Raw genomic sequence first — 27,651 nt, 5'->3', positions numbered from 1 at the left:
GCTTTATTTTCATTTTCATTCACTTCAATGTATTTTTAAATTTCCTTTGATACTTCTTTTGTTTTTTGTTTTCTGTTTTTCTCTTTTCTTTTTTCTGCATTCCTGTGAATTACTTTTATATTTATTAAAAATTACCTTTTGATTTATCCATAGTGTTTTTGAGTTTAATGTCTTTGTATAGCTTTTTTCATGGTTGCTTTATGTATTACATCATATAAATATCACTTGTCACAGTTTACTGGTGTCATCAGTTTACCAATTCACATGAAGTACAGAAACTTTACTTTCATTTACATCCCTTTACTATCTGCCACTTACAGTATAATGGTATTAAATATTTACTCTGCATACATTTAAAATCACATCACATCATGTTACAATTTTTGCTTTGTCTCTCAAACATATTTTGGAAAACTTGAGGAGAAGGAAAGTATATTGTATTTACCCATGTGTTTATTCTTTCCTTTTTTTTTTTTTTTTTGGTGTTTTAAGATTTCTTCTTTTGTCTTTTTTTTTTTTTTTTCTGTCTAGAGAACTTCCTTTAATCAATCTTAGGGTAGATCTAGTGGCAGTAAATTACTGTAGCTTTATTTTGTATAAGAATATCTTATTTTCCCCTTCATTCTTGAAGGTGATTTTCTTTGGGTATAGGATTCTTTTATTTCACCACTTGAAAAACGTTGTGCCACTTCGTTCTGGCTCCATGACTTCTGATGAGAAATCTGCTGTTATTCCAGTTTTTTCTATAGTAAGGCTTCATTTTCTTTGGCTGATTTCAAGATTTTTTCTTTATTTTTAGTTGTCAGAAGCTTAATTATGATGTATCTTGCCATGGATGTCTTTGGTTTATCTCATTTGGAGTTTGTTCAGCATCTTGAATCTTTATGTCTCTTGTCAAATGTCAAGTTTTCAGCCATGATTTCTTTGAGAACTCTTTCAGCCCTGCTTTCTTTCCCCTTTCCTTCCAAGACTCCGTGACACCAATGTTAGATCGTTTGTTATATCCCACAGTTCCCCAAGGCTCTGTTGCTTTTTTCCCTCCCAGTATATTCTCTCATTGTTATTCTGATTGGGTAATTTCTTTTATTCCATGTTCCAGTTCACTAAATTTCTCTCCTTCCTTTCCATTCTGCTATTGATCCTATTCACTGAGCTTTTCATCTTGATTATTTTGTTTTTGAGTTCTAAAATTTCTATTTAGTTCTTCTTTATGTATTCTATTTCATTAATGAGCTTATTTGCTGAGGCTTTCTATTTTTTCATTTGGTTCAAGCTTATTTGTAATTGTTCATGAAAGCATTTTTATCATGACTGCTTTAAAGCTTTGATAATTCTAACATCTCTGTACCCTTGATATTGTCGTTTCTTGATTATCTCTATTCATTGAGCTTGAGATCCTCTTGGTTCTTGATATGTTGAGAACAATTTGATTGAAACCTGGATGTTTTTATATTATGTTGTGAGACTCTGGATCTTTTTTTTTCTTTTAAATTGAATGAAAGATTCTTTAAATTCTGTAATGCTTTATGGTTTTCAAAAGTTTCACACACATGATTTCATATAATCCCATAAGAACCCTTTTTTACCCCTTACCCCTATATTGCCTCTCCCCCTTTCCCTCTCTCCACTGGTAACCACTAGTTTGTTCTCTGTATCTGTGGAGACTCTGAATTTTATTTAAACCTTCTGTTTTAGTTGACTTTTTCCAGTACTGCTCTGGTAAGGGAAGGGGTGCTGCTTTGTTACTGCCAAGTGGTGATAGAAGTCCAGGTTCCCTTGTTGGCCTCCATCAACACCTGATGAGCTCATTGTTACCACTGGGCAGGCATGGGAGTGGCCTCCTTATGCTGGGGGATGGTGAAAGTCCTGATTCTCCACTAGGTCTCCTCTGACACCACCAAGTGGGGAGGGACGGGAGCCTCTCATCACTGCCATGTGGAGGGAGGCTTTCTGATTCCTTGCTTGGTCTTCCCTGACACTGCAGACGTGCCTTGTTAACCGCTGCCTGGGATGAAAATCCCGGCTCCCTACTTAGTCTTCCCTGGCACCACTCCATCAGGGATATTGGGCATCTGATCACACCCTTGTGAGGGTGGAAGTCTAGGCTACCCACTGGGCCTGTGAGAATGGAAGTGGGACCACAGTCTTTTTCTGTGGAGTTTGGCTAAAGTAGAGTGATTATTATCTAAAGTTTTCTGTCTTACTATGCTGTCGCTTGGTGCTTTGGCAAGAGAGAGCAGGTTTTTGTTGGGTTTCTCTTTGTGTATGCCTGCTCCTCGGTTGCTCGCTTCTACTGCTCCAAGTCTGGGATATATGAGGCTGAAGAAAACTTAGGGAACTCACCACTGTGTCGTTCCTTGGGTCCCAAGGGCCCTAAGTAGTCTGTTTTCTTCTCACCAGCTTTTAAGTCTTATGTTTGTCTTATATATAATGTCCAGGGTTTTTAGTTGTACTTCATGGGAGGAATAGCAAAACATAGGTTTACACTATCTTCCTTGAAGTGGAAGGTGCTCTCAACTCCTTTTTATAGGATGATCCACTTAAACATGCTTATAAGTTTTAATGATAACACAGGCACCCTTGCTGACTGCCTGGAAACCACACAAGAAAACATTTGCCAGTGTTGGGAGTCCAGCCTTTAGTCATCCATATAGAAATTTATTTTGTCATTCCCCATGGTGATTGACTTCAAGGAGACTGACTCAGGCTAAAAATATTCATAAGAAAGTGATGTATATAATCAGACAGCCAACTTATTTAATTCATAATGATTACGAAGTGCTACTTCCATGAGGATCAGATAGTGTCTGGCTAGACAGTACATTCACAGTTAAGTGGTACTGCAAAAGGAATCAGTTAACCTTATAATAGCTTTCTTTTGGTGCAACTTTGTTGCTTCCTACTTCTCATTATAAACACAGTTTATGGGGAATAAATTATACTTCAGAACAATATTTGGGGATTTACACAACTCAGGATTTATCCCGAGAAAGTGCTAAGGATCCACTTTAATTCAGATATTTGATGGCTCCAAGCTCTTAGAGCCCAAATTATCTAGCTCTGCAATAGGCACACTTACCAGGGAGTCCTATCAGGTCAAGTGTTATGCCAAGGCACCCTCCCCATAGACATTTTTTCAGTAGACGCTGCCAATTTCCTCTGTGATTTCTCTTTGCCTGCAATTCTTACTTGTGAGTAACCTCTTTTCTCAATATACATACTAATGCCTCAAGGCAGTTTACTATCAGGCCTTACTGTCCAAGAGCCATTTTTTTTTAGAAGTAATTAAACTGGGGTCATGGAGCCCCCTGCCGATATTTGGTCTCTAAGAGGAAGCCCTGAAATGCACAAGTCACCCGTACTGGAGACAGGGTCCATAGTTTTCATAATAGTCTCAAAGGGGTCTGTGACCCAAAAAATCATTATGAGCCACTAATGCATATTTTTGCTCTGTTCTATTATATGTATGTAGTTTAAATCTGTTACAAACCACCTTTATTATCTACTGAAATCTTAATATTGTTATTGTCAACTTCTATGTTTTCTTTCTAGAATTATAGATAATAAAAATTTGGTGTTTTTTTTCTTAATGTTCTTTGCCTTTTATTTATTATTTATTTACCTATTATCTAACTATATATTTTTTACTTTAACATGCAGAGGTTTCAGTATTTGAAAGCAAGGCAATTTACTGGTCTTTCCGTTTGCGGTTTTTTTTTTTTTTAATCCCTATAATCCTAAAGTGTTACCCACTATACAGATATACTACACATTTTGAACATTTGTAAAATGTTTATTTTCTGCTGAGACCATTGCACAATTGAGCTTTGGTGGGGGCAGAAGATTATATTCATGGGTCCTTTAATTTGTACAGAATACAAAACATTTCTCTAAATTATTTAATACATTGAACATTTATTTAAATGTTCGAAGAGAAAAGGTGTTTCCCCAAATAATGACCTTAATGTTAAAAAAAAACTAGTCAAAGAATATGTTGCAATTTTTAAAGAAATCTTTTCAGTTACTTTTCTTTTTTCTGTAGTCTAATATATACATCTTTGTGACTTTAATCCTTTGTAAGATTTAGGTTGGTGTATTTAATGCAGTGTTTTATACTTAGCTTGATCATTATGTTCTTTCAATAAATAGGCCTTTAATGCCCTGTCAATGCAGAAATAGGTAATTATTGCTATTATGAATGGCCTTTTAAAAGACTTGTGTTTGTTGGTAATCTGCCATGTGGAAAGGTCACTGAACTGAGATGTGTGCCACCTTCAATAGGAGCCTAGAAGAACTAGAATTGCCATGAAGTTCAGCGTCCATCTGCAGTGTTTGAAATATTAGTGCCAGTTGTGCTTGGCCTGCCTGTAATATCATGACTCAGATTGCACTCCATGTTATTTGCAGGCTGTACATTTTGTGGTAGTTCTGAAATAACTTGCATAGCAGATTCTCTATAATTCATTACTCAAACATGAAAAAAGCATTACTTCAAAATGCATCTTTAGTATTTTAAATATGCTGCCTACATTCTCTAAGTGTACTCCACATGTGCTGTAACTAATAAAGCTTCCCCACTGATTTAAGAGAGTCTCAGAAGTTATACTAACGAGGTGCAGAGCTTCTTTGATTAAAAAAAAAAAAAAAAGGAACTATTGAGTACTTACTAAGTAAAGAAAATGGCCATATTGCAAACATCCTTACTGGTTTTAAGTATTGTCACAGGAGAAAAGAGATAGTAGTTCACCATCAGCAGTAGTTACTGTTATTTTTCAACTAAGTGAGATTTGATTTTATAGACTAATATTACTAGCAAAAATTATCTTAATATTCCACACTATTTTTATCTTTTTATGTAGTTTTAGGCATAACACTACATTAGTAATTATCTTGTTTGCTTAAGCAAAGTAAAAACATTTGAAAAATAGAAAATGCATATAAATGTATTATTTGAACGAGGAAAGTAGTTACCTGAATTTGCATCTTTTCATAATTTAAGAAATGTTTTAAAATTGTGTGAAATATACAGTTCATATGCTTTAATCCACATAGTGAACCAAGAACAATGATTAATTTTAAAAACATGCTAGTTTCATGCTCCAGCTAGAGTTTTAGCACCTTAAAAAATAAAGAATACATAGACTAAATAATAACTTCTTTTAAAAAAATAACAAAATCTGTTTCTTTTCCAAATGCTTGATTTCAGAAAAACTAGTGAAAGTAAATTCAGCATTGTTGGTTGTTGGTGTAGCCATTAAAAGTAAAGGTAATTTCATGTATGTTTGGGCTGTTCTAGGAAACCTCTCACACTTCTGTCAGCCCTTAAATGACAACAGTACTGTTTTATTTCCCTTAGTAGAAAAAGGAGGGTGTGTGGACATAACAATACCATAATAGTTTTGGACTGTGATGACAGTTTGAGGTTGTTTGGAAGATAAAATTCTTTTAAAGTTATTGAATATAATATGCTTAGGCTCTCCATGAATACATGTTGAATTTAATGAGACAGCTTCCATATCCTATGGAGATGCTTGAGCATCATACATTACCTTGATTATAGATTCATTTGGAAAGTACTGTCAATTTGAAAAATATTATGCTTTCTAAACATGTGGTATATGCTTCTTAAAAGTCTGTCCAGATTTCTTTTTCTTTCTATTTCTTCTTAGTGTTTTTCTATGCATTGTCTTTTTTTTTTGGCCCTTAAATGTTGGTATTTCCTAAGATTCTGTTCTAAGATTACTGTCTCTTTCCATGCTATGTATTCTACATTATCTAGGTAGTTTCATCCATTCCTATGGTTTTCCGAGATGTCTTTCTTCTACATGAACCTATATTCTCAGCACTTGACCTTTGTGCCCAATTATCTTTATCTCCTGTGTGTCCTGGGCAATCCAACAGTATGTTCAACATTAAGCTCATCTCTTTTTCTCCACATTCCCAACCAACTCTCCCCCATGAAAATGGATACACTTGTATGCATATATGTGCTTCTCTTCCTGCTTTGGAAAGCACACTGCTAGTAAGCAGCAGGCCTGAAACTTTAATTCAAGTCTTCTGAATGTGAATCCTCAGCTCCGAGCATACTCTATTAACATAGTGGCCATATCTTCTGAACCAAAATTTAAGATGCACAGTCAGACAATATTTGAAGCCTGAACTTGTTATTGTAATTATACCGCATTGCTTTTTCATGTCACTTTACTAAATTGTCGCCAGTATGGTAGGTAGATGCTAATACACATATAATGTAAAATTGCAATTATGTATGAGACATGCAGTATGAGGTATATACACATACATTGTGTGTGTGTGTGTGTGTGTTTGTGTGATTTGACCTAGTTAGGGAGATTAGATGAGGCTTCCCTTGCAAGTGATGATTAAATTCAATGCGAAGTTTGAGGAGTTCACTAGGTAGGGTTGAGGTAGAGGGAGAATGGATGAGAGTTCAAGGCAGGTAAGATAGCTTGCACAGAGATCTGGTGGTAGGAGGGTGCATGCTGTGTGTGAACAGTTGTCTTTGTGCAAAGTAACTTGCAATCTTGTTATTTTTTTCCCCTAATTTCTTCCCCTTTTCTTTCTTTATTTGAAGCTGAAGTTTATATTAAATAGAGAGTAGTCGAAAGCAAAATGTTACTGCTTTTCAAACTGCTTGGTGGACACTGATTTGAATTAGAGGAACCATGGAATTTAAGGAATAAACATAACCAGGACTTATCTGTAATGCAACACCAAAAAGAAAAAGGTTTTATTATGGTGTCGTTTCTACTGTTGTTACCTGAAAATCGCACCAGCATTTATAATCACTGCCCTGCTACATTTTGATAAAGCAGGTGATGACTACATCCTAAGTAATACATTTCAAAATCATTGCCTAAATTATAAGTAATTTATTTTCTAAGTGTATTTTTTACTGTGAAGTTTAGTATTCTATGCAGTCTGTCTTTATGTGTTTGAAAATTAATTCAGGCTGTAGAAATTCTATTGGAATGAAAAGTGTCTTTTGAAAGACACTGAAGAACTCTCTGGTCTGTGGAGTTCTAAACTTGATGACTGTTTATTCTTTCATTCTTCATATGCATGTGTATTATCCTTCAGGGGTAATTCTGAAGTTTTGGCCCTCAAAACATTTTTTCAGCTGCTCTTAACCCAGTTCTTGAGTAGGAAAACTATGTTCCAGGAATAGGAAATTATTTTCAGTGTTTACAACTTCCTTATAGTGTCTTTTAAAACTAAGTTCATAATCTGTTTTACTTTGCAGAAAGGGCTATTGCAAGACATGAAGTTCGAGAGATTGAGCAGCGACATACGATGGATGGCCCTCGGCAAGATGCAGCTTTAGATGAGGAAGAAGACATGGTGATCATTTACAACAGAGTCCCCAAAACTGCAAGCACCTCTTTTACCAATATTGCCTATGACCTATGTGCAAAGAATAAATACCATGTTCTTCACATCAACACTACCAAAAATAATCCAGTAATGTCACTGCAAGATCAGGTAAATACCACGTAGGGGATGCATAATGTTTTCTGACACTTCCTAACTCAAATTTTGTATCTCAAGGAGATAAAGCATTTTAAGGGATATATATGCTGAGCCCAGTGGATTGTAAGTTTCTTGGGGGAAAGGACCAACCGAACTTACCTGTAATTTTACATTCTTCACATTCTTGAATTTTTGAAGAGACTATTGCTGCTCTTCAGTATGGTATCCTTTTAAAAATGTGAAATATTTTTAGCAGATGCCCTGCAATAAAAATCATTATATTGTCTCCACTTATGATTGAGAAATCTTTATCTGACGAATACCTATATTCTATATGGTTCAGTTTTGTGACTAGACTCCTGAATTTCATCTTATCTTTACTATAATTTATGTAAGTATTAGCTATAAACTCCTGACAAACAGGGATTGTGGCTTATATTTTTAACACAATCTTGCCTTTCAAGTTGTTAAGAATCTTTAGATAAACAGGTAGATAGATAATTGTATGAAATGGTTTTAAGAAAAGTGGAGCAAGTTATCATGAAATGAAATTGACTCCCCTCTTTAGCAATAGTTTCAGATATTTTCTTCACACCTGGAGTTCTGACTATAATTATAAAGTTCTCTCTACAAATATTGAAGGGAATGGGAATTGGGCCCCATGAGATGAAAAGATAATATTTGAAAATACTATGTAGGATCAAATACCATTTTAAGGTAACTTATTAGAAAGGTATTTGTGATAGTCATATAGTTAGAATGTATTTATCTGTTTGATTGAAAATAGCTGAACTTGTTTTATTGTCACAGAATTGATTGTTATCCCACTACTTAGCATACCTATAATCCTCACACTGAAGCAAGAGAATAACATTGATACACAAGGTTAGGATCACTTTCTTGCTAGAGAGCTATTTGTAAAGGCTAATTGTATATGGCATATCATCTGCCCATGTAATTCTTGGCTCTCTGAATTATCCCTAATTACTCTTTTTTATAAAACCAAAAATCTACATTCATCAGCCAAATCAAATAACTCTTCTGTAAATGAGAAGAAACATGAGCTTATTTAGCTAAGTGGGTCATAAAAACTATTCATTATGTAATATTGTATATCTCAAGGGCAAGTATCTTAAATCATCAGGTTTTATACAGTGTGTAGTAGATTTTAAGTGTATTTGCATGATTGCTTTTCAGAATATATCTTGGTTTAAAAGGAACATTTCTTAGCACTCGCATAATAATTTTAGATTTCTTCAGTAGTATTGTTTAGAAAAATAAAGTCAGCTTGTTTGTTCAGATTTTTAGAATTTGTGTCCAAATTTTGTGTCCAGCATTACAAAGTTGTCTGGCAGCTATGAGATTTCTGAAAATGACATCGACCTTTTTTTTTTTTTCTCATGAAATATAAATCTACAGAAGCTCACCACATAAGACATTTATAGGCATCAGGTAGTGGTACATTTCCCCGGTTGCATTTGGATGAGATAAAACTTCTGTTTTTCTTTCAATAGCTTGTCGTGTGTGTGTGTGTGTGTGTGTGTGTGTGTGTGTGTGTGTGTGTGTGTAAATATATGCAGCAAAAGAGAAGCGTAAACACTATCTTAAAGGCAACTAGATTACATAATGAACAGCACTTAAAACATGTTTGGGCAGAGTAGAAGAAGAGTCTTAATCACTAGTTGACATACTTCAAAATGTCAGCTGGTAGTTCAATACCTGGTCTTAATTAGGAATAGCTTATATACCAAATGTTCTCTAATATACCATATCTAAATTATTTACTAGTCTCTTGTTCTGTGTAGAAGCAGTTCTTCAAACAAGTGATAAGTACCGCTTCCCTTCCCTTTGCATGACATATTAGATAGTGTTTTTTTTTTTTTAGATAGTGTTTTAATTTCACTTTCAATCTAGTAAGCTTCATTTAGATGTGCAGTTTTGAATTACTAGATGCCTTGAAAATAATTTTTAAAATATCCCCTGAACCCCATCTTGTACAACACACTTGATTTTAATGCCATATTTTTATTGTTCTTGTGAACTGTTCTCAACTGCCCTATTATTTATATAGGAATTAATAAATGACCTATTTTGCTCTTCTTTCTTCTCTCTGAGACATAGTTTCTAATCAGTATCTAACTCAAGTGAAACTTAAAAGATGAGATTTTTATTAAATCTGCTGTTGTCCCAATCTTCCATTCAAAGCCCAGTTTGCTCATAAAAATATTTTGGGATGTAATAGGTGATTACACCCTTAATTCCCTCACCTTCCAACCTCAGCAGTCCAGTCTGCTTAATATCTATCTGCCTTTAGCCCCAGCTCTTTCCTAGATGTATTTTGTACTGGGGATGGTGCTAAACTGTTTACATGCTTAATTATTTCTCACAAAAATTTTAGAGGCAAAGCCCAAATGTTTCTAGTCTGGTATAAAAGTATTCAATGTGTTAACAGTTATGGGTATTCTTAGAAACAGTTCTCAACTCTGCTTGCAAGTTTTCATTTATTTATTGCGTATGTAATGTATACAGAGATCATGCTACATTCTTTGAGGAATTACCAAAGAAATAAAAAGCAAGGCTATGTCTTTCAAGGAGCTTATTTATAATTTACTAGGGAATGTAACACATAATCGCAGGAACTATGAGGACTATTCAAAGAAAACATCAGTTTATGGTGTTCTCACCAAAATGTTTAACCTGGACCTCATCTTGAGCAAACAGGCAAATCCATATGGTAGAACATTCTCTAGAACAACTGTCCTGAACTCTTCTAAAGTGTCAATGTCATGACAACCAAAAAGGGGGGGGGGGCGGGGAGATAGACTAGAGGAGACTAAAGAGACATGAAAACCAAATGTAGTTTGTGACCCATGATTGGATCCTTGATCAAAAATGTCTGCTACTTCGATTCAGAAACAAATAAGTGTGCGTGTGCATAGAGAAAAAGGGGGAAAGAAGGAGATAAACAGAAGTGACAAAACGTTAACAGTTACCCTTGGTGAAGAGTGTACAGATGTTGACTACTATTCTTTCAACTTTTCCATAGTTTAGGAATTTTTCAAAATTAAGAAGTTTGGATGAAATAAGAGGAACAGTTAGAACAAGGAGATTAGAAGATAAACATTTGAGAATATAAGGCATGAGAAGACTAAGTGGTAAGAATGAGGTGGACTCAGCCACGAAAGTTATACTTTCGAGATATGGGCTTTACTCCGTTAATAGACAGGAATTGGCAGGAGACAGGTAATCGGCTCTTCTAGTTGGAAAATGAAGTTTACTCTGCTCTCACAAAATATCTCTGTATTACAGCACATCTTGTCTTTAAAGTAACTATGCCAAATAGGTGTAAGTGGCAGCATCTTTTATGATCTTTCTTAATTCTTTTCTGCTCTCACATATTTAGGTCTGATCATATTTAAGATCTTTCTAAGAAACTGGAAATATCCAGAATTTGCATTCTCTGTAGAACAGTGTAGTAATTTTTTTTTTCTTTTTAATTTACTGTTAAACCAACTTCTGGTCATTTGCAATAGCACACATGGTTTGATATTAGTTGCAGATACTGATTTTTCAGAGCAGCACTTTAGATGAATGCGTCTCAACCTATAATGTGTATACAGAACATCAGTTAAAATACAGATGCCTATTCAGAAGGACTAAGATAAAGCCTGATATTCTGAATTTCTAAAAAGCTTCCTGTTAATGCCAAAACCGATGCTTCTGGTCCTTGAACCAAAGTTTGAGTAGCAAAGATCTAGAATAGGATTCTCAGTGCAGTGATGGGAAGATGCATATTACAATCTTCACAGGATGGTGAGTTACTTATCTTTAAATTCGTATTCCTACCTCCACAGGAAAATCCAAATTCCTTATCTAGGCCAACAGGTCCTTCTTAGGACAGGTCCTTGTCCATTGTCCTTCGCTTCAACCTCTTATTTACTAGCCGCACTGGCCTTTTGGTTCTCTGAATGCACCAAGCCTTTCCCGCTTCAAGGCCGCTATACTTATTTCCTCTTAGAATGCACTTCTCCTGGCTTCTCACAATTGGCTTCGTGTTAATCCATTTAAGGTTTCAGCTTAATGACCTCTTCATAGCAAAACCTTACTTGGCCATCCTATATATTAAATACCTCTTCCAAGTTACTGTGTACCATCATTCTTTCAGTATCTTTCCTATTACTTATTGATTTATTTGTTTACTGTCTTTTTCTCTATTATAATTTAAGCTCCTTAAGGGCAGGAACCTTGCCTTGTTCACCTTGTATCCCTGTGCTTAGAACCGTGCCTAAGACAGAGTAGATACATAAATTTTTTGTTGCATGAATGAATGAACAAATGAACCCATTTAGATTCTGAAGGCAGTTCTTAGCTGAGCATGATGCCGTGATGATAATTGCTGGCGGAGGCAGCCCCTCTGATTGACAGCAGTATGAGCATGACCTCTCCTTACCTCAGGTGATATGGGACACATGCACCCCTCCCCCCCCACACACACACAAAAAGTGATTGAACAACACAGTTCTGAATTTTAGTGAAGATAGTATATTATGTTCTATTGCTGCTGAACCTTTCTTATATTTTATCCAACCATTACTCAGTTTTTCTCTTTGCATAGAAAACTTCCTCTCTAGTTTAGTCTCATAAAACTACCCACAGCTGTACAATGAATGTTTACTTTAAGTATATGCATGAGTAGGAGTTTGGTATGTATAATTACCCAAGTTAATAGTAGTGTTCACTCAATAGGTAGTAATTACAAAGTTGGAATTTGGCCAGGATGTTCGGGATGACATTCCTACTTCTAGATAGTGAAAACAAGTTCTTTTGTGATCACGGATAATCATAATGTTGAGATTAATCTCATTAAGAATATAAGTCTAGGGGCTTCCCTGGTGGCGCAGTGGTTGAGAATCTGCCTGCCAATGCAGGGGACACGGGTTCGAGCCCTGGTCTGGGAAGATCCCACATGCCGCGGAGCGACTGGGCCCGTGAGCCATAACTACTGAGCCTGCGCGTCTGGAGCCTGTGCCCCGCAACGGGAGGGGCCGCGATAGTGAGAGGCCCGCGCACCGCGATGAAGAGTGGCCCCCACTTGCCGCAACTAGAGAAAGCCCTCGCACAGAAACGAAGACCCAACACAGCCATAAATAAATAAATAAATAAATAAATAAATAAATAAATAAATAAATAAATAAATAAATAAATAAATAAATAAAAAAAATCATACAGTGGCTTCCCATTGTATTAAAAAAAAAAAGAATATAAGTCTAGATATAGTGTTAGTGAGATGGTGCTTTCTCAGCTTTTCCTATAGCACTGGTTCAGGTCTGGTTCGACTAGCAAATAAATCACAACACCACTCCCTACGTTGTTGCTTGTGTTTTCCCTAAAGGCATCTTGTGATTACTTGCTAGCCTGACTCTGCTTGAGTTATAAAATCTGACAAAAATCACAGTTTAGAATCTGCTCCAGGCTAGCCATAAAAACATCTCTTTTCCTGTACTATATCTAACTACTACTTCTGAAACATCCTTCTTGATAGCCTTTTGCAATCAGAGTATGGAAATTCTCTTTGGATAAGGTCACTATGGTGACTTTATTTCTTTTCCCCAAGAGTTTTCAGTGTCTTCAGACTCAACCTCATTTGATACTATTAGCTTTGCTCCTTTTTGCCTCTCACTTTATCGTTCATTAGTGCCAAGTATCATAGTCAGTAAGAATCTATAAAATGAACTGAGTAAAAGCTTGCTTACCTGATCTGCATTTCCCCCTATTCCTCTCTATTCCAGAGCTTTATCTCAAGGTCTTGGGCAGAATGCTCCACTGTAGAGGAAAACCAGAAGAAAAACTGAGAGGCAAGTGGTACAGAAGAGGCGAGAAGGCAGAAAATGACAGGGCAGGAACTGCAGCTAGACTGGTGAAAGGGAACAAGTGAAGATGAAAGAGAGGAGGGCAGGGAAAACTCTGGAGAACTAAGAGGATAAATATTAAACATGGCTAAAAGGAGAAGTGGCTAAATTAATACTTTGAAAGGAAAATTTTAAAAAATACTGTTCTTCAAAGAGGATTAATTAGATCGTTATGTCCTTGGAGATCACTTTTGAAGAGGAGATTAGGATGGTGTAGAATTTCAGTTGTATGTAAATGACACTTCCAAATGCTCAGACCATTCTCCAGATTAGTGTGAATCACCGCTTTAACCTTATTGACAGCATTTGTTTGCTTAGCACTTTTTTCTTTCCTGTGAAGGGAAGGTAAATCTCAGCTCAGCATCTTTTGATTATTGCAAATTGTAAATCAGCCACAGCTTTATTAATGAGACTTTAACAGATTGCCTGAGTTAAATGTTGATGAGATGAAAGAAAAAAAATACATATACATATATATTAAGCACGTAGCCTTCAGTATTCTCTTAGTTGGAGATTAGAGAAAGATTCTGTGGGTTTTGGAGACTTAGCAATAATGTTGTGTAGAGAATTTAAAAGCAATAATAACCCACCTGAATTTATGTCAGCATGAATTTAGTAAAATAAAATTCAAAGTCCTACAGAGGCATTTAGGCTGGATCTCTTAGTTTTGACCAGCAGTGTTCAACCCCTGAGGTTACCCAAGACAATAAAAAGGCAAGAGTAAGTCAGCGGCCATTGTTGAAAAATGGTTATTCAGTACGAGCAGTATGAGAGTAGTGAACAGGGCAGATTGGAAGTTGAGATTATAATGAATGTAATGAGGAAAATAAACAATTGAGAGAGATATATCAACAGAGCTTTGAGATCTTGGAGGTTGAGGAGTTTTGAATGACTGAATCTCAGGGGTTTCCTGAGCAGTGGATAAAGCCTGAAATTCTCAGTGTCCAAGTTTGTTGATCAGAATTATAGTACAAATGATATCTGTCTGCTCTTCTTTCAAATCCTTCTGGTTCCCCCCTCCCTTGTTTAAATTGGACAATAATAGATTAAAGAAATTAGCTAGTGGTATAGAAGGATGATTGGACCAAAATCTGAGGTATGTGGTTCTTGGGCTTCAGTTTCTTTATCTATAAAATAACGAGTACAGGATATCCTTGGCCCTTTCACCTCTAAAATGCTGATTCTATAAACAAGAGAGTTTGAGTTTGGTGACAGCAGTAGAAGATTCATGCCTTGTTCTGTTCTGTTCTGTTCCCTGAGTCCACCTGGAGGCACAACCCTTTTACTTATTTTGTTACTTTTTATGCTGTGTTTCTTGGCATGCTTTGGTTCTGATGTGCTTCAGGCATCACTGTGTGTGGGTAGATGGAGAAGACTGAGTAGCAGGGTCATTCTGCTCCCGTCCCCCATTCTTTTTTGTATATTGTGGTAGCTTATAAGATAATCTTTAAAAAATTGTTCTATTTCAGTATACTTTTTTCCGTATCACAAAAGCTGTGACTATGAGAATATATCCTTGCTAAAGAGCTTCTGTAGACCTCAGGCCTCCTTTGCAGGTGCTGCGGAAACAAGCTTCACATTGATAAAACCAAGAGCTAGGTCCTGGGCCCACACACGCTAAAGTCTTGTTCCTTGGTGTGGCCCATTGACCTGGCCATCACGTGGAAACTTGTTAGAAGTCCAGAAACTTGGACCCCACTCCAGACCTTCTGAATCAGAATCTGTGTTTTAACAAGAGTCCCAGATGATTCATTTGCACATTGAGTTTGAGAAGCCCGGCAGCAGTCCAGATCTCATCCAGCTATCTGGGCTCTTCACCTCACATCGAAGGACACATGGCAGATGAAGTGTGTCTTTAGGAGGATTTAGTTTGATCGTGACTGTCCTTTGGAAGCGTGAGGGAAAAAAGGATACTTGAAGTTTACACCTAAGTCTTTCATCACAGTGTACTATGATCCTTTAACATTTGGCTTATATAATACTGTTTTGTCAGACTTCAATCTGGCATCTCCTTTCATTTCCCTCTTACACCATCACATCCATATTAAATCAGCTTCTGGAAAATAGAGCTGAGTTGTAAATATGTCTTAAGTACCCTTGAACCATCACCTACCATTCCTATTCTCTTTGCCTTCTATTTCTCCCTCATTTGGTGCTGAAATACTGAAACTGATTTTCATAGAATCAAAAGCTTGTTTAATTTACTATTAGGTGAAAATTATAAGGATTTTTCATATTCAACATGTAAAATTTTTTAAGGATTCAGTTTATGGGTTATGTAATTTTTAATTTTCTGTTTCTTTTTCACTTGTCACTTGATATTTTTATCCCATTTGATGCCTTACTTGAAGAAGAAATATGAAAGAACCTGGGAATCTCAAGTCACACATTTGTTTGGCTCTTCTGTTTTGGCGGGGAAAAACTGCAAATATCTGCAAAAATATAATTGTGTATTCTCTAACGCAAAGTAATTTTGTTATCTACATCCAATTTTCAGATTTTAAGGTTGTGTGTGTGTAAGATAATAACATCAGGTTCATTTCATTTCCCTTCTAAAAACTCCATTATTTCTCTTAGTATATGAGTTATTGATGCTTCCCCTAAAAAATAAATTCTACTTCCAGAATCTTCCATTTTTCCTTAGTTCACATCCTCCGACATAAGGTTGCTTCTGCACCGTTTCCCTACTCTGTCCTTACCAATCGGCCTTATCCAGGAGGTAGCCATCATTCATTGCTATTAACTTATTGACTGACCTGGTAAGAAGTGCTCCAGAATATCTCCATGTGACTAACTCTATTGTAAAATGTAAATGAAAGATTGATAAGTTGGCAGAAGTATGTGATTGACAGTCCTGTGTGTTAGAGGCTGAGGTCACAGCTTGCAGATGCTTTCAGTGCAGCAGGGGGCAGTGGGCCCCCAACCCCTCACCTATCCCCACCCTGTCTCTAGTCTCCAGAAGAGATTCTCAACCACCTGCTGTTGATCATGCAGAGATTTTCTTATCAGAAATGTATACCATTTTTCTTTGAGAAATTATGTATCACTGCCTTGCAGCTGGTTTATAAAGTTCTGTATTAACCAGTTTTTAACATTTTTATAATATATTTACAGTTAAATAATTTTTATATTAACTAATCTTTTGTATACTTCTAATTCCAATGGATTAAAATAGTAATATTTAGATATTTTTTAAATTTTATGTGTATCAGACCTCTAATTTTATTAAGCTTTTTTATCAACAAGTTAATGATATCTGCTCAAGCTTATGCTATCTGCTCTTAGCTCTTTAAAGTCTTCTGTTTGTCATCCTTTCTTTAATCATTTGGATTAAGGATTAGTTGATATTTGTTACTTGTTGAGTCATTAATAAATGAGAACTTTTATGAAGAACAAGTCTCTGAGAAGAAAACAGATTTGCATAGATTATCCCCATACCGAAGTGCTGCCTGCCTTAGCTTGGGCGTTGGTACCCACCCTCCCCTCCCCTCCCTTCCCCTCCCCATATAAATGTACTCACTATACAGTGTCATAAATGCTTGCCTTGTGCAGTTTTGTTTTCAGGATCCTCTTTCACTCTTTTCTGAGTGCGGTGATAGTAGCTTCTCTATGATGAATTAGCAATTACAGGTCACACTATGCTTTCCTTAGTTGAAGCCTGTATTTCAAGCTCTGTAATCGTCAAAGTGGTGTGATCGCTTTTGAATGTCTAAATGAAAAGTATTTTGCTGTCACCAAACTTCATTTTCTTTAGATTGTACTTAAATAATGAGTATGTTCTCCTTTTTTAGGTGCGCTTTGTAAAGAATATAACTTCCTGGAAAGAGATGAAACCAGGGTTTTATCATGGGCACGTTTCTTATTTGGATTTTGCAAAGTAAGTTATATCTAAAATGATACACGAAAGAATGCTTTGGACTTTAGCAACCTAAAAAGGAATCAATTTATTAAATTATTATGATTTTGATATTTAAAAAACGTACTGGCTTGTGTTTGCCACTTTTAGATATGTAATTTAAATATACCTTCTAGGGTTGTACTGCCCTCTAGTGTTCATAAATTGATAATTGTCATATTAATTTTAGAAATTCAAGGTAGATTAAATTTAGGTAATGCCCTTTAAAGTTATTTATTATTATTATGTTTCTGCTTCCTGTACAGTCAAATGACACTATTTTAGGAGAGCCCCAAGTTTTAAGCTAGAGGCCAATCAGAGTATGACTTACTATGTTGCTGACTGAGAACAGAGAAAGCAAAGGAGCCATTACTCAGTTATTGGTGCCCTGAAGTGTCTGCTTCTCAGCCAAGACACATTTCCCCTTGGGCTACCTTGTTTTAGCTTTAAAAATGAGATATATTCTAAAGAGACTTTTTTTTTTTCCTGAGTGAATGGCGTTTTTGTTTTTTTTTTTAAACATGTTTATTGGAGTATAATTGCTTTACAATGGTGTGTTAGTTTCTGCTTTATAACAAAGTGAATCAGCTATACATATACATATATCCCCATACCTCCTCCCTCTTGCGTCTCCCTCCTACCCTCCCTATCCCACCCCTCTAGGTGGTCAGAAAGCACCAAGCTGATCTCCCTGTGCTATGTGGCTGCTTCCCACTAGCTATCTATTTTACATTTAGTAGTGTATATATGTCCATGCCACTCTCTCACTTCATCCCAGCTTACTGTTCCCCCTCCCCATGTCCTCAAGTCCATTCTCTACGTCTGCATCTTTATTCCTGTCCTGCCCCTAGGTTCTTCAGAACCATTTTTATTTTTTAGATTCCATACATACATGTTAGCATACAGTATTTATTTTTCTCTTTCTGACTTACTGTATGACAGTCAGACTAACTCTGTATGACAGTCTCTAGGTCCGTCCACCTCACTACAAATAACTCAATTTCATCTCTTTTTATGGCCAAGTAATATTCCATTGTATATATGTGCCACATCTTCTTTATCCATTCATCTGTTGATGGACATACTTAGGTTGCTTCCATGTCCTGGCTATTGTAAATAGAGCTGCAATGAATATTGTGGTACATGAATTTTTGAATTATGGTTTTCTCAGGGTATATGCCCAGTAGTTGGATTGCTGGGTTGTATGGTAGTTCTATTTTTAGTTTTTTAAGGAACCTCCATACTGTTCTCCATAGTGACTGTATCAATTTACATTCTCACCAACAGTGCAAGAGGGTTCCCTTTTCTCCACACTCTCTCCAGCATTTATTGTTTGTAGATTTTTTGATGATGGCCATTCTGACTGGTGTGAGGTGATACCTCATTGTAGTTTTGATTTGCATTTCTCTGATTAGTGATGTTGAGCATCCTTTCATGTGTTTGTTGGCAATCTGTATATCTTCTTTGGAGAAATGTCTATTTAGGTCTTCTGCCCATTTTTGGATTGGGTTGTTTGTTTTTTTGATATTGAGCTGCATGAGATGTTTATAAATTTTGGAGATTAATCCTTTGTCAGTTGCTTCATTTGCAAATATTTTCTCCCATTCTGAGGGTTGTCTTTTCATCTTGTTTATGGTTTCCTTTGCTGTGCAAAAGCTTTTATGTTTCATTAGGTCCCATTTGTTTATTTTTGTTGTTATTTCCATTACTCTAGGAGGTGGGTCAAAAAGGATCTTGCTGTGATTTATGTAATAAAGTGTTCTGTCTGTGTTTTCCTCTAAGCGTTTTATAGTGTCTGGCCTTACATTTAGGTCTTTATCCATTTTGAGTTTATTTTTGTATACGGTGTTAGGGAGTGTTCTAATTTCATTCTTTTACATATAGCTGTCCAGTTTTCCCAGCACCACTTATTGAAGAGGCTGTCTTTTCTCCATTGTATACTCTTGCCTCCTTTATCAAAGATAAGGTGACCATATGTGCATGGGTTTATCTCTGGGCTTTCTATCCTGTTCCATTGATCTATATTTCTGTTTGGGTGCCGGTACCATACTGTCTTGATTACTGTAGCTTTGTAGTATAGTCTGAAGTCAGGGACTCTGCTTCCTCCAGCTACATTTTTCTTTCTCAAGATTGCTTTGGCTATTCGGGGTCTTTTGTGTTTCCACACAAATTGTGCAATTTTTTGTTCTAGTTCTGTGAAAAATGCCATTGGTAGTTTGATAGGGATTGCATTGAATCTGTAGATTGTTTTGGGTAGTATAGTCATTTTCACAATGTTGATTCTTCCAATCCAAGAACATGGTATATGTCTCCATCTGTTTGTGTCGTCTTTAATTTCTTTCATCAGTGTCTTATAGTTTTCTGCATACAGGTAGTTTGTCTCCTTAGGTAGGTTTATTCCTAGGTATTTTCTTCTTTTTGTTGCAATGGCAAATGGGAGTGTTTCCATAATTTGTCTTTCACATTTTTCATCATTAGTGTATAGGAATGCAAGAGATTTCTGTGCATTAATTTTGTATGCTGCTACTTTACCAAATTCATTGATTAGCTCTAGTAGTTTTCTGGTAGCATCTTTAGAATTCTCTATGTATAGTGTCATGTCATCTGCAAACAGTGACAGTTTTACTTCTTCTTTTCCGATTTGGATTCCTTTTATTTCATTTTCTTCTCTGATTGCTGTGGCTAAAACTTCCAAAACTATGTTGAATAATAGTGGTGAGAGTGGACACCCTTGTCTTGTTCCTGATCTTAGAGGAAATCGTTTCAGTTTTTCACCATTGAGAATGATGTTTGCCGTGGGTTTGTCATATATGGCCTTTATTATGTTAAGGTAAGTTCCCTCTATGCCTACTTTCTGGAGGGTTTTTATCATAAATGGGTGTTAAATTTTGTCAAAAGCTTTTTCTGCATCTATTGAGATGATCATATGGTTTTTATTCTTCAGTTTGTTAATATGGTTTATCACATTGATTGATTTGCATATATTGAAGAATCCTTGCATTCCTGGGATAAACCCCACTTGATCATGGTGTATGATCCTTTTAATGTGCTGTTGGATTCTGTTTGCTAGTATTTTGTTGAGGATTTTTGCATCTATGTTCATCAGTGATATTGGCCTGTAGTTTTCTTTCTTTGTGACATCTTTGTCTGGTTTTGGTATCAGGGTGATAGTGGCCTCATAGAATGAGTTTGGGAGTGTTCCTCCCTCTGCTATATTTTGGAAGTGTTTGAGAAGGATAGGTGTTAGGTCTTCTCTAAATGTGTGATAGAATTTGCCTGTGAAGCCATCTGGTCCTGGGCTTTTGTTTGTTGGAAGATTTTTAATCATAGTCTCAATTTCAGTGCTTGTGATTGGTCTGTTTAAATTTTCTATTTCTTCCTGGTTCAGTCTTGGAAGGTTGTGCTTTTCTAAGAATTTGTCCGTTTCTTCCAGGTTGTCCATTTTATTGGCATATAGTTGCTTGTAGTAATCTCTCATGATCCTTTGTATTTCTGCAGTGTCAGTTGTACTTCTCCTTCTTCATTTCTAATTCTATTGATTTGAGTCTTCTCCCTTTTTGCTTGATGAGCCTGGCTAATGGTTTATCAATTTTGTTTTATCTTCTCAAAGAACCAGCTTTTAGTTTTATTGATCTTTGCTATCGTCTCCTTCATTTCTTTTTCATTTATTTCTGATCTGATCTTTATGATTTCTTTCCTCCTGCTAACTTTGGGGTTTTTTTTGTACTTCTTTCTCTAATTGCTTTAGATGTAAGGTTAGGTTGTTTGAGATGTTTCTTGTTTCTTGAGGTAGGATTGTATTGCTATAAACTTCCCTCTTAGAACTGCTTTTGCTGCATCCCGTAGGTTTTGTGTTGTTGTGTTTTCATTGTCATTTGTTTCTAGGTATTTTTTGATTTCCTTAAAGACACTTTTTTTTAAAGTGATTTTCCTTTATAGTGATTTGCCTGAATCTGGACATAACTAACTCTCATTTTCCATGTTTTTGGGGAGGCATGGGATCAAGGTATTGCTATCATAATTCTCTCAAGAAAAGTTCATAAAACAACAGGCTTACGTATAGTATCCAAGCACTATGTGGTTCCCCCTAGAGTCTGTGCCGCATTAAGTACTAATCAGAAAACTGGTCAAAGGAATATTCTGTAAACATATGTGGCTTGGTGAATCCATTTAAACGTTTTACGTAGCACATCGAGTATCATTATAGGAAAACCTTAAATGCGGATTTTTTCCCTAATCAAACTCTGCACTAACTTCAAAAACATTAAAAATAGATTTTTAAATTATTTAAGCTTAGACATGTTTGCTCAGTCATTGCATTAGCAGTCATGACTTCAAAGTAATACACCCTCATGTATTTGTGAACTTGAAAGAGCATTCTGTGTAAAATCCAAAAATTTAATTGATATCCCACTGTCATTTTAACTTCTCAAATTTGAAAAGGAGTTGAATGAAATATTACTGATTCACATTGATAATAAATCTGAACTTTTTTGAAAAGCCTGTAATTAAAAGGAATCTCCCAAATATTACATACATAGAACAATATATTCTTATTGCTAGTTTCTTCCACAGCACTCAACATCTTACAGTAAAGTGGTCGCTTTAAAGTTAGATGTACATTTTTCTATAAATAATTCATACAGCAATATTGAAAACATTTTATAGGCAGCTTTAAAATAAACTAATTATTTTTTCTTTGCAGAGGCATTGGACCAATTTCATAAACTTCATTCATATGCATATTTTCCCTCAGGGCTGCATTATCCTTCAATTGAATGTTTGTTACCTTTTCACCTAAATGATTTATTTTTTTTCCACACACAGCTTGGTTTCTCATACTTGAGGTTTTCATTATTAAAATAATATATTGAGTGCTTTTGCTTTGGGCAAACGTCTTATACTTAGAATGAAGCTCTGGTGTATGCTAGGGTTTTTGCAGTTAAAAAAGTATAAAGGTTCTTGGAAAGATTAATCTCATTTATTAAATATTAACATGAACATTTAAGGGTTTGAATATTTTCATAATGTGTTTCATTTTATTGGAAGCAATATGTATTGTGAAAAACTTTAATAGACCTTTACAAGATGTTAAACAAATACCTTAAAAAAATCAACAGGCGGAAATATATTTTGATGTATATAGTCACAAACTATTTTAGATGTAACTAGTATCTTTTAAAATAATTTTTAGTTTGTCATACTCACCATGAATGAGTAAGGAAGAGGAAAGGAACATCACTTTACCAATTTTTAAAATATTTTATTCTTTAAAACATATTCTTGACTGGTGTAGTACTTTGTGGAGTCCATTAAAATACTTGCCTTCAGGAGAAAACGGTCAAATTTGATGAAAGAGATATTTAGTCACATAGCTTTTCAACTGCCTTAGCAGAAACACTAAAGAGAGTACAAACCCAGGATACCCCAGGAAACCCAAGCAGTAAGATAAAGTATTAAATAAAGTATGCATTTAGGTTTAGGTTAATTAATTTAGGTTTCTAATTTAGACTGATCACTAAGAAGCACACATTTTATTTGCAAGCTTATATCTGCTCAAGCTGTGTTTTGGTTACAGTTATCTGTTTTGGTTTATCTGTTTTTATTCAGAACTTTAGAATAATAACAAAAATATCTTCTTGTTACATATTTGCATTCCTGTCCTGTCTTATTCCTTTTTGTCTTAACTCTATCCTTATTTTTTTAAGCACATTTCCTAGTTCTTCCTTCCATTTTTCCCTTTAGTGTTTAATTACTGTTTTTTTTTAATTGGTGAACAAACCATTTTAAAATAATGCAGATATGCTAACATCATAAATTTAGAAATTTTCCAGTGGAAAAAAATTGTGTAGGCTAGACATTTTCAAATTGTGCTAGGGTGCAGGCAATATAAAGTTGAATAAGTTGCAGTTCTTGTCCTTGGTGAGCTCGCTGAAACCCCCTTTTTTACTATTATTATCACTTCATTACGGTTCATTATAAACAGTGAAAATATTACAGCTTATCCTCCCTTTTAAATTTATACCACTCATTTATCAGCAGCATCTATCACTCCCACTTTGATTTTCTTCAAATTTTATACAAAAGAAAAACATTTGAACATCTCTTTCAAAAACCTTTTTCAGAACATTTTCCTTTATAGAGGATAATGTCCAGCTAAAAGAAAACTATTTTAATGCAGTTTTTGATCAGACTCTGCTGAGATTTTTTTATGATCTAGCTACCTAGGGTCATATGTCAGCATCTGGTCTTAGAAAGATATTTGGAAATTATTCTTCATCCAACAGTCAGTTTTATTCAGGTCCACGTCAGGTGTGTACCTTTGTGGTCATCCCCAGGAATGCGTATGCGTTTTCATCACCATCATTTTGGTTTCTCTGTATCACCCCTGTTGCCTTTTTCAGAACAACTGAGGTAAATCAGTAAAGAAACATATGTCGGGACAAGAAACAAATAACTAAATATTTCACTAGGTTTAAAATATCCTAGAGAGTAATAAAGTGACAATATTTTAGGCTTAAATAGAGTTTGGTAGTATGTAGATTCATGTGAGATTGTCCCTTTTGCCTTGTACTTATCTGCTGAACCAGTTGAAGTTTGCACCACTTTCTACAACTTTCAACAAATATGTCACAAACACTGTAGAAACATTTTAAAAATTATTTTAATCATTGCAAGTAATATGCGAGAGTTGGCTTTTTATTGATTTGTATTACTAGCTCTTTCTGTAGCATTGATCCTGTAGATGCTAAGGAGCGATCTCTCAAGTCAGATTTCTAGTTAAATCCCCCTCAGTTCCTTCCCAGCTCAGCAGTCTCAGCCACATGACTTCAGATCTTCAGTTTCCCCATTTGTAAAATGAGGATAATTAAAGTAACTACTTCATGGGTGGTTGTGCAGATTAAATATGATAATGTATGTGAAGCAGTTAGTTTGTGACTCACACAGAGCTGTGTTAGGCTCTTTTAAAACTCTGTCTTCGTTCAGTTACCATGTTGTCTTACTGGTGTTTTCTTCTCCCTGTCTGAGTCTGTGCTGGCCCTCCTTATTCCCAAGTCCTAATACGGCATTGCTCAAGATCCTCTCTTTGCCTCCAATGTTCTCTTTTGGGAAGTTTACCCATTTTTATTTATCAAGACATCCAAGCAAGAAACTTTAGAGTCATATTGAACAACGCTTTTCTTTGCCACATATATCTAGTCAGTCACCAAGTCTTTTGAACCTGGCTTCTTTCACTTAGCATAATGCTTTTGACATTCATCCAATTTGATGCATGTATCAGTAGTTAGTTCCTTACTGAGTAGTAAGGATGGAGGCACCACCATCCTTACTGTCCATCTACCAGTTCCTGGATACTTGGGTTGTTTCCAGCTTTTGGTGATTATGAATAAAGTTGTCAAAACATTTGCATACAGGTTTTGTGTGGACACAATGTATTCATTTCTCTTGGGGCGAACCTAGAAGTGGGATTGCTGGATTGTATGGTAGCTCTGTAAGACACAGCTAAGCTCTTTTCCCAAGTGGCTTTATTATTTTGCAGTCTCACCAAAAGTGCACGAGAGTTCCAGTTGCTGTGTATCCTTACCAGCCTTCGGTATTGTTGGACCACACTCCCCCCTTTTTAAAATTTGGGCCATTTTAATAGATGAATGCTCTTTTTAAGAGGTAAATAATTATTTTAAAAATCTTTTATTCTTAACATCATTATCAGTGGGACCAATAAATACCAACAGGCCATTCACTATTTTTGAAACAAGACAATGGGAACTTACCACTAGAAGGATTTGAAGGTTTCTATGTACACTTTAGGAATAAGAGAGTCCAGAATAAATATGTACAGTCCTCCCTTGTTATTTGCAGGTTCCGCATCCACAGATTCGTCCAACCACAGGTTGACTGTATAAGATATCTTTTTTCCCCCTGTGAGACTGCTGATTAACTAGAAGTGTTAAATCTGGTATGAAGCAGAAATCTCAAAGCGTAATGCTTCCCAAAGGCTATTCAGCCCTCCTTCAGCTTCATCATCTTCCATTTAGGCTTTGTCTAGCCAGTTGACAAGGTTCCTTTCAAAAGTTCTGAGTATGCACTTGTTCTTTTAGCTATTCTTGCTGTTCATTCATCTATCTAGGCTATACAGAGTGTGGGTGTAAGGAAATGTGCCTGGTTTGTCTCTCTCGCTGTCGTACATGTATGCTGACATGGCAAGAATAAGGTTTCTTACCAACCAGCTGCTCAGATTATATTTTTTCCCTTTTGATCGCCATATAACATTGCAGATTCATACCAAATCTGCTGTTCTCTTCCTAGGAAGATTATGTTCTAATGGGTCAATGATAGTTTAGTTTCCTGGAGGGAAGATGGGTTTTCTGCTCTTCCATCTGAGCCCTCCTGAGGAACAGCTCAGATGACTGACCAGGGTTAAAGCTGGAGTCTGCAATTACAGAACATATTTTTCCACTGGTACAAAACTACCTGTTTGGCAAAAGTTTTAAACATACAAACTTAAGAGGATGCTTGTTTCCTAACTAGCTGAGCTGAATGGCCTGATGCTCTTTTGTCATGCCTGTTTTCACTTATAATTCCTTGCCTTTATGTCTATACAGCCATACCCTAACTTATAAATAATAGTTCTTAGCCATTTCAGAATAAGTTCACATAGCTTATCTCATTAAAATCATGTTTCATACATATAAGCACCACCCAAAGCCATGCCCCAGAAAGTCATTTCCCAGACAGCAGGAAGTGTTTTGTCAAATGCCATATCCCCCTTTCACTTCTACTTGGTAAGCATTGCTATCTGTTCCACATGTCAGGGACTAGGAGAAAGCAAAAAAGAAGAGGCATTGGTAGGAGATGTTCTGGGATGAGGTAATTCCCAAGGGAATAGTTCACGTGGATCTGTGGCTAATAATGGAGATGATAAAGGAGGTTCCCAGGGAATCCCACAGTCTTAAGAATGGAGTCATTGCCCCACTGCCCTGTGCTTCCCCCTTTTAGATTCCTCTTACAAGACTCAGCTCTAGCAGTTAACGTAGCAACTATGTATCCCTGATACCTCCCTACCTACCCTCTTCTCACTAGTGGGTGCACTGTCCCACAGAAAGGCTTTTGTAAATAGCCAATTCACAACGGTCTATTCAACCTAATTCTAATATCCAACACCTATGTTTCTGACACCTTTCTGAACACTAGTGATAAAGCCATGAACAAGAGAGAAACAATCCTCTGCCCTCATGGAGCTTCTACCCTGATACCTAATTTGACAGTGCCATATACTTGCAACAATACTGTTTCTTCCTTTAAAAATCTGTGAAAAAAATTTTTTACTGAATTGTTGGTTTTATAGGTTTATGAGTTGTTCAGTGAAAAAAATACATCCCAAGTTCTAATAAACCAACTCACAAATTTAATATAATAATGTTTTACCAAAAAGTTCTGTGTAGGTTTCAGTATTCCCATATGTACAAAGGATTTTAGTGACTTAGACTTACACTTACTTAATGGTGAGAAAAGGACTAGAATTCAGGAGAGTTGACCCCTTTTTACACACAAAGCAATTTTATAGAATACAGCTTGTTTGTAAGTTAGGACTTCCTGTTCAGTTAATTTACAATAATTCAGAGGCTAAAAGAATCGAGTTATATCCAGGCACCTTGCTTTTTTCTCTTCTGTGGCCTCTTTTCACTACTCATTTGCTTAAGCATTTAGTATAAAACACTTATAGAATGCCTGCTGTGCGTAAGACATTTATTGTAACAGGCAGAAGTAAGGGGAAAATGTGAAACTAGTTAGGTTAGCTGTGTGCTTTTTAGTGCCTTTGAAAAAAGATTTTAGTAAGAAGGGAAATTCGTTATAAGTAGTTAGCTAAATTGAGGGTTTCTGTGGACAGACGAGTGAACCTATCAAGATTGTCAAGAGAATAAGCAACTTTCACTATCTCTTATTGAGTCATACAGCTTAAGCTTACTTTTCTCATTTCTCTCTGTGATTCCCAGTTTTAGAGAGATTGCTAATATTTTTTTAATCTTTCAAATAGTACTAACCAGCGGGCAAGTATTTATGTATACCAGGCCCTGTGAAATATATAAAGGAAGTGCGAAGCACTGTGCCTACCCTCAAGTGGCTTATAATGCTACTGGGGAGGAAAGACTTACAAGAGAAACACTATAGCAGGACAAGCCAAGAGTAAAACTGCCTGATAGCAATAGCTCCTGGGTGCAGGTGTCAAATGAAAGCAGATAGCACTGTGTGCTGGAGTCATCAGGAAGACTTCCTAGACTTCACAAGATTTTGTTATTGCCCGCTTCAGTTTATTCCAAAACAACAGCCAGTAACCTTTTTCCCCCCAGCTTTATTGAC

General features: G+C 35.9%; 1 protein-coding gene across 2 annotated transcripts in view; it reads left to right on the top strand.

Moving 5' to 3' along the window:
• The window catches only part of HS2ST1 (heparan sulfate 2-O-sulfotransferase 1), a 195,138-nt gene that overhangs the window by 144,090 nt on the left and 23,397 nt on the right, over positions 1 to 27,651 (top strand). For both annotated transcript variants that reach the window (XM_082408707.1, XM_082408708.1), the window contains exons 2-3: positions 7,262 to 7,500; positions 17,189 to 17,274. In XM_082408707.1, the coding sequence (XP_082264833.1) occupies positions 7,262 to 7,500; positions 17,189 to 17,274 (325 nt within the window). The remainder of the gene's footprint in view (positions 1 to 7,261; positions 7,501 to 17,188; positions 17,275 to 27,651) is intronic.

The sequence above is a fragment of the Balaenoptera borealis genome (assembly GCF_965194805.1).
Source record: "Balaenoptera borealis genome assembly, chromosome: 1".
In the NCBI taxonomy this organism is placed as follows: Eukaryota; Metazoa; Chordata; class Mammalia; order Artiodactyla; family Balaenopteridae; genus Balaenoptera; species Balaenoptera borealis.
This window is presented reverse-complemented; position numbering and strand designations above follow the sequence as displayed.